At 28.8% G+C, this 8140-nt stretch overlaps 1 protein-coding gene across 1 annotated transcript; it reads right to left on the reverse strand.

Annotated features, from left to right (window-relative positions):
- Window positions 1-995: 995 nt before the first annotated feature.
- Window positions 996-7776, reverse strand: LOC133288444 (non-cyanogenic beta-glucosidase-like). Its single transcript, XM_061486200.1, has 13 exons — window positions 7600-7776; window positions 7171-7240; window positions 5647-5705; window positions 4392-4467; window positions 4169-4252; window positions 3981-4068; window positions 3633-3879; window positions 2901-3019; window positions 1959-2173; window positions 1832-1863; window positions 1621-1726; window positions 1313-1421; window positions 996-1218 (listed from the first exon to the last, which is right to left on the reverse strand). Exons 1-13 carry the CDS (start codon window positions 7774-7776, stop codon window positions 1038-1040), a joined length of 1563 nt encoding a protein of 520 aa, XP_061342184.1. The 3' UTR covers window positions 996-1037.
- Between the last annotated feature and the right edge of the window lie 364 nt (window positions 7777-8140).

The following is an 8140-nucleotide window of genomic DNA, read 5'->3' on the forward strand; positions in this document are numbered from 1 at the left end:
GTGCTTAAGAAGCCACCATACTCACCTTCTAAGGCTTGGGGAAGATCCCCATGAAAAAAAGTCACAAATGATTGTATGCCTTCCATTATTGATATTTAATTATAATTATCCACAACTAAGAGAATATGGTATAAAAGGCGTATAATAAAAAAAGTTGAATCACTTGATCAGTTTGGATTCTCACCGTCAGCCTCAAGCTAATGAGATTGTTGTAATAGTTGATTCCTTCTTGATTTATACCTCCATTTAGTTTCATGAACAGATGTGTTGTTTTGTCAGTGATTGAATGTGTCGTTTCGCTATTAAATGAGTGAAGTTCAAATCGTGACATTACATTTTTTACAAATAAATAGGCAATCATTTTAAAATAAGATGTTTTTTCAATTGATTTTTGCAATTTTTTTCGTATTTGTATCCTTCTACTCCAGTATGATTAGCCAGATATAATTTAGTTCAATGAGACTTTTTAAGTGAAAGTATCATCACAAAAATAAAAATAATTCGTTATATCTTGGAAGACAATTGTTTATGAATTTTGAGTACCATAAAAATGATAAATTGTTTTAAGGACGCAATGTCTAATACTGGGCTCAGATTTTTCATTACTTTCGTATGTTTTAATTTGCTATTATTTCATTTTTTTTGTTTTTTTACATGCATTTCATAGAACCGCATGTGTGGTTGAAATAATTTTTTAACCTCTTCTCAATTTTTGACATTATTTTTTTAACAATAACAAATTCTAAACAAAATTGAAGCCCAAGTATTTATTTGAGTTACAAGCTGGTTAAGAGAGAAAATTTATTTTATATATATGAGCTATTTTTGGACCGAGTTTGCACAACTAATGAACGAACAAGGAAACAGCTACGTATATATATTCATTAATTCATAGCTGCTATTACAAGGAAATTATTATTACACGTCTGCATGTGATGAAATCTAACAGAAATAACTGCCTAATAACTTGCAGGTGGAATGAACTACATGCTGTCAACCTTTTTCAAGTGCTGCGGTTGGAAGTGCACCAGCTTCAATTAAACAGTGGAGTTTCTTTTTAGAAAGTTCGCATACCATTGGGCTGAAACCTTTGGGTACCTTTTCAAACCGTCTTTGTAATCAACAAAGTTCAATCCAAATCGAGAGGTGAAGCCATTAAACCATTCATAGCAGTCCAAAAATGACCATGCAAAATATCCCTTCACTTTTGCGCCGTCCCTATATATATTTATCAAATGCCAATTATAAATTGAAAAGTTATAAAGTATATACATATATATAAAGACTTTTGCGTATAAAAAAATTCACTTACTCAATTGCCCATCGAAGATAAAAGAAATGGCGATAATAGTAATCAATTCTGTAAGTATCCAAAAGGGATTCCTCGAGTGTTAGCGTAGGATCATTGAACTCGTTCATACCTGTTTGTTAAATGAGAGATACATAATACAAAATATCATACATATTATTCTTTTAAATAGATTATTAGGATAAGAAAATTTTAATATACGCATGTATTGATATAATATAATTGTTAAATATAAATTCTCATTCATTTTGTCCAGATTTAAACTACAATAGCATTCAAGGAAAGTAAATATGATGTATTTATGTATTTACCATTTTCGTTGATGTAAACCACAGGGTTGTTGTATTTAATCTTGGTGTATAACAAAAGATCACGAAGTCCCTTTGGATAAAAGTATATCCAAACTGAACCAGGCGCCTGCATATAAATATAAGTAGAGATTTTTTGTTTATAGTATTTTATGATCAATTAAACGGATTCAACTTGTAACACATCTAAAATTTTAGGTGGCCACACAAGTACCTTTAGACCAAGGGGTATCCCATTGCGCTCAACTGCAATTGCAAAATTAAAGACATGCTATTATCGAATTCAGCAATTTAATGCAACGTAGTATTTAGTGAATTGATAAATAGATAGGTGTCCTTACATGAAGAATTGGCCAGAGAATCTGTTAGGTAACTGGGTAGGCCATTGCTTGGTGGTACATCAAAAACATAATTGGAGGAGTAATAGTTTAGGCCAATAAAATCAAATGAACCCTTTACTAAAGCGGCTTGCTCTGTAGAGAACGTAGGCAATCGACGTCCCACCAGGGCTCGCATCTCTTTAGGATAGTCTCCTTTTGTTAGTGGTTCCATAAACCTGCAATCAATCAAACAAATTAAAAATCATCAACTTGGAATTCTTTTTTCTATTTTCCTAACTTCTCTCTATTTTTATTTTTATTTTTTGGAAATTATTCCAAGAGAGATCACGCGCGATAACATGTCTCAAAATCTCATATAAATTACAGAGGAATCCCTGTCTTTAGCTAGCTGCTCACGTATTCCATAGTTTATAGGTGGTCCAAAATACGACCAAATAAGGAAACTCTTAATTAAGAATTAAGATCTCCTTTCAACAATGGTAGGCCCTTATCACCAAAAAGTCAAAAGGATGTAAAGTGTGTGTAACATATAGACCCTTTAATTACAATCACACAAATTTACGCTACTTTATCTATCTCTTTCTCTTTATTTGTTTTTTGAATAACATATATATTATGATATATAAAGTTTGATATTAATGTTTTTCATATTATAAAAGATAATTTTATCTTTTATATATACATAAAAATATGTACATATGTAGGGTCTATGTTTTTTTTTTCTCACATAACTCCACATATTTTTGTGAGTGTGTAAGAGATAAAATTATCTCGAAACATTAATCCCATAAAGTTCGTTACAAATTGGAATCCATAAACTCAGGTCTTTAAGAATTCTACTAATTAATTCGATACATAATATTAATAACTAATGATTATTATTTTTTAATTAGTGCTCTAATTACCCTGTTAAAACTTGAGGATATAAAGAGGAGCACTTACCATCCATATTGGAAGTCAAGCGATCGTCTGGCAGCCCTTATATGGTTTGTGTCATTTTCTTTGAGGGGAATGTACCAGTTACTTACCAACGTTATGCCTATCTCGCCCTTCTGACTTGCCTACACATGTATACACACTATACTTAGAATAATCATCATTTAGTGTATGTCAATAAAAAATATATGTAATGAGAGGTCAAGAAGCATTTAAATACAGAATTAATTTGAAAGAAAGATACGTTTATCATCTTTTTTATATTTAGTAATGACAATTTTTACAAAATATATATATATATATATATTAAATGAGGAATCCCTCTTGTCTATGCAATAATACATGGGCTTGCAATTTCTCATGTTGCATGAGAAATGCAAATTTTTCTACAGGGAGAGAAAGGGGTGGGATCCACCTTAAAAGAAAAAATAAAATATAAAAAAATGATTGGCACAGACATCGAAGTGAGAATGATAGGAGATGAGTCTTTTTTCCATAGTACATATGTAGAATGGTTATTAAATTCTAAGAACATGTATTCGATCTATTACTTTTCATCTCATATTTAAAAAAGAAAAATAAAATACTTTTTATAAATAATAGTCAGGTTTCAATTCTAGATATTTTTAATAATTTTCTTAAATACAACACCTATCAATAATTATTTGCTTACCCAAAAACAATTAATATGATAATTTTAGAGCTAGAGGGATGTCAAATGTCAACTAAGTAATGAACCTGATACTTAATCTTGTACACTGTAACAGCTGCAGCATGAGCAAGAATTTGATTGTGTGAAACAATATATGGCTCTGTCCCAGAATTACCACCAAGGCAACTTGGTCCAGTACATCGACCTGGTGCTGTCGTTCCCTGAGCATAGCCACCATTACTATACAACCATGGCTCGTTCAAAGTAACCCAAAGTTTCACCCTATCTCCAAATCGGTCGAAGCAAAGATCCGCATAATCTTGAAAATCCTGTCTGAAAATATAATATGCGATCGAACTCAATAAATCACAATCATATCTATACATTGAATTTGCTAGGCAGGCAATAAGCTTAATTATTGAACGAAGACTCACACTATGCGAGAGCTTAAGAAACCACCATACTCATCTTCCAAGGCTTGGGGAAGATCCCAGTGGAAAAGAGTCACAAATGGTTGCATACCTAAAATTGTCTCAATGATATATGATCAATATATAATTAATTTTTATTATCAACAACTTGATGATTAAAATCATAAAATGAAAAGTATTTGAGATGTGACCATTAGCCAATAGCTCGTTGATGAGGTTGTTGTAATATTCGACTCCTTTTTCATTTATATCTCCATCTCCCTTTCGCTTTCCGTCTATTGGTATTCAAAAATAAATAAAATGGTTAATGCCAAAGGTCCAACTAGGTAAAACATTAAGTCGAGAATATTAGAATAATCATTTATCTGTATACAAAAAAAAAAAAAAAAAATCATTTATCAACATGTGACTTACTTGGGAGTATTCTAGACCAAGAGATGGAGAATCTGTACGAATCCATATTCATGTCCTTCATCATCTTAACATCTTCCTGCAACATATATGGACAGCAATTAATATATTATCATATTGCACAGATTATTAATATCAAAATTAAATACTCGTGAAATTATTGTAAGAAGTGTAATAAATTAATATTTTACTTTTAATTAGTTTAAAATTTGTTGATAGATGAATTTCATTGGGTCTAAAATTTAATTATTTAATTAATAATTTCAGTTTATTTCTTTATATATACCTGTATTTTAAAAGTGTAAATAATTTGTACACAACAAGTACAAGTAATAAAAAAAATTAAAAAAAAAAAGAGAGAAAGAGAGAGAGACTTAAAATCATATATTCATAAATCAAAGTAGTCCTTTTTTAAAAAATTTAAATTTTCAACTTATGAATGATTTAGCAATTTTAAAATTTATTTTATTTTTTATTTTTTTGGTACTGGTTAAACTTTATTATTTAAAATATACATTTCCTTGTTTGTTTTATGCAGTCTCGTCAGAAATTATAATGTTAAGATACATAGGTAATGTTATCCAATATTAGCCTACCACACCCATGACTTCACGAGGAGGTTTGTTAAACACAGACCTAAATAACAAATTTGAGAAAGGTACGTAGACAAATAAATAGGATCTAAATGGGCTAGTTGGGCTACAGGGGTTTACGGCCTAGCCTATATTAGGTCAGACTTGGCTTATTATAAATAGTAAAATAGAACAGACTTAGGCTTTTAAAAATACCTATTTAGAAAATAGGTCATAGGCTTTTTTGTACATGTCTGGCCTATAAGCCTACAGGCCGACCTATATCATATTATTTATTTAACATATAATAAATAAAATTTTATTTTAATAATTTTGAATAATAAAATAATTTTATTTTAGTTATTCTTTTAATTGTTGAATGTTTAATAGACTTAAATAGGCTAACAGGCCTAGGTCAAAACTTTTATTTTTTTAATATAAGTAAGGTCAGACTTGTAATTTGGGGCCTACACAGACTAATAGATCAGGCCATACACAATACATTTTACACAGACCTGACCTATTTAAAGCAAAATCTAGGTCAGCCCAACTTATTTACGCCCCTACTATTAAATTTGCTGCTCTATTTCCTTTTCTATAGCAATAGGAAATTATGAAGGTCCAACTTCTATCAAATTCACCTTTCCTTATAAACATAAAGTACATATATTGGAGACCAACCATACCTTGTAGCGGTGATATTGGTCGACGGCGACGTCTCCATTGCTTCCATCCTTTATCCTTTCTGCATGTCAAATCACAGATGAATAAATATAAATTATGCATATGCATACTTTAATATCAAAGCAGGGGGAAAAATACAATTAAGCTCGGTTGAACTTCAAATCAACACCTAAAGAATATTACCGAAAGTTTTGATTATATTTATATATATTTAATGAATTTGATTGGGATTTAATATATAATTTTACATTATTTTTTTACATTATTATATAATACTGCTCTAATATATTATTTAGAAAGCTTAATTTTTTAAATATCACAATCATTATCAAATTTATTTGATAATATGGTGATATATAATTATATAACGATAGAAAAAATTTCTACACCTCATAACACTTCAAAATAATCATAACTTATCATTGACTCGTATTAATAAAACAATGTTGCCTTGAACAAAATAAATTGTTTTCAGATACTTAGAATAAATTGCCTTGAACAAAATAAATTGTTTTTGGCGGAATTTTTTCTCTTGATAAATTCCGTTGGTAATTGAGACATTTTTAGTTGTGTTTGTTTCCTTTGAGACAATAATCAAAATTCTATATGAAGAATGTTTTATGTGAAAATAATTTATTTCCAAAAATAAGATTTAAAGACTTCACATATGAGTATAAAATTTTATAAATTTAATCTCCTCCTTCAGTCAAACTGTAAATGTAATTAAAGAGAAATAATATGATATTGATTAAGTTACTCGTGCATCATACATGTTTTTAAATTTAAGACTTATAATAAATAATGTAATTTAATAAAAAAATATTTAGTATATACATACTTAATTTTAATAGATTAAAAAATTAATTAAAATATTTGAAATAGAACTTTTGGTTAAAAAATTTAATGTAAAACAAATCAATATAAACATACTTATAATTTTATTGCGTATAAGAGAAAGACTCGGATTTAAAATTAAATGATTATAAGACTTAATTGTGTTATATTTGTCTGTAATATTTGGATAATGGGACCACTCATTTATATATAAGTGTGGCGGAAAAATATTTTAAAATATTTTTGTAATTAGAAATATTTTTCTCATAAAATATTCAGTTTTTCTAGTTTATTAAAAGTAATTGCGCCTTTGATTGACATCCGTTTAAAACATTCAGAAAATAACCATAGAAAGGTAAAGAATTAAATTTGAAAGTTAATAATATGAAAATTTTAATAAAAATATAAATGAAAAAATAAAATGTTAATAAAACAATAAATGGTGTAATAAATTAAAAATATTGAGAAAATTTAAATAAAGAAAAAAATTGTTATGTGGCAATTATAGTGAAAGAATTTATAGTATACATACAGTTGTAGATCTCAACATTTTGAAATTTGTAAAACTCACGTGCTCTTTTATAGGTTGATATCCAACCACACTTGTAATTAAAAATATAAAAGTTAAACATCCTCTTCTCAAATCTTCTTTTGCTCGCCTGAATGTTAGAGAAAAAAAAAGAGAGAGATACCTGGATGTTTATGGGCGTAGGTGTCCCATATACTCAATCCTCTACCACCTTCCCTTGCTGCACCTTCAAACTATATTTCACAAATACAACAACACATGCACCATGAAGTAAAGTTAGTATAGCTAAAGATATACGGGACATTATTTTTTTCTGTAAAAAGCTGTTTCAAAACTCATATGTTTGGTAAGCAAGGGTTAATTAAAGAGCAATGCAATATATATTAAGCATTTTGTAAAGAACCATTTCAATTAAGTGATAGTTATATTAATGATTTTATATTAATATCTCTAAACACATTTTAACCCATAAAAATTACTTGTACAAATGGGTAATTACAATAAAATTTAATTTTATACTCAAAAAATGTATAAAAAAACACTATAAGAATAAATAAAAAAAACTAAAAAAGATATAGGAAGATATATATACCTGGTAGGCTGAGGATCCCGCCCCAAAGACAAAGCCCGGAGGGAAACTGCTCCTTTTCAGAGAACCAACGTCAAGAATAGGAGAAACTGCAACTGCATCTGTGAAGAATGAGGTAACAAGAAGAAGAGCAAGCATGCCCTGAAGAAGAAGAGGAAGAAAATAGCCGTTGAATGCCATGTGTGTTTATTCTCCTCAAAGGTTTCACTGCTTTATGCGACCGAGTGCTTGCCTCCTTATATAGAAAAGCTACACTTACTGTAGCATGCATGTGGTAGTTTTATAATAATATAATAATGAGTAAAGCTATAAATCCTCCGAAATTATTTTTATAATAATTATCTTAATAGTTAATAAAATATTCAAATCAAAAACAAATATTTTTTATTTAATCATTAAAAATTATTTAGCAAAGTTTATAATTGTTTTAAAAAAGTATAAAGTATGGGAAAAAGTATTCCAAAACAAAATGTTCAAATGCAATAATTTTATTCTTGCATTTATACTCTAAACTTCCTCTTCATGACAAAACAAGGAAGAGATA

This window comes from Gastrolobium bilobum, unplaced genomic scaffold (assembly GCF_033153095.1).
Source record: "Gastrolobium bilobum isolate Gb01-03AN ecotype WA unplaced genomic scaffold, APGP_CSIRO_Gbil_v1 utg27179, whole genome shotgun sequence".
NCBI lineage: Eukaryota > Viridiplantae > Streptophyta > Magnoliopsida > Fabales > Fabaceae > Gastrolobium > Gastrolobium bilobum.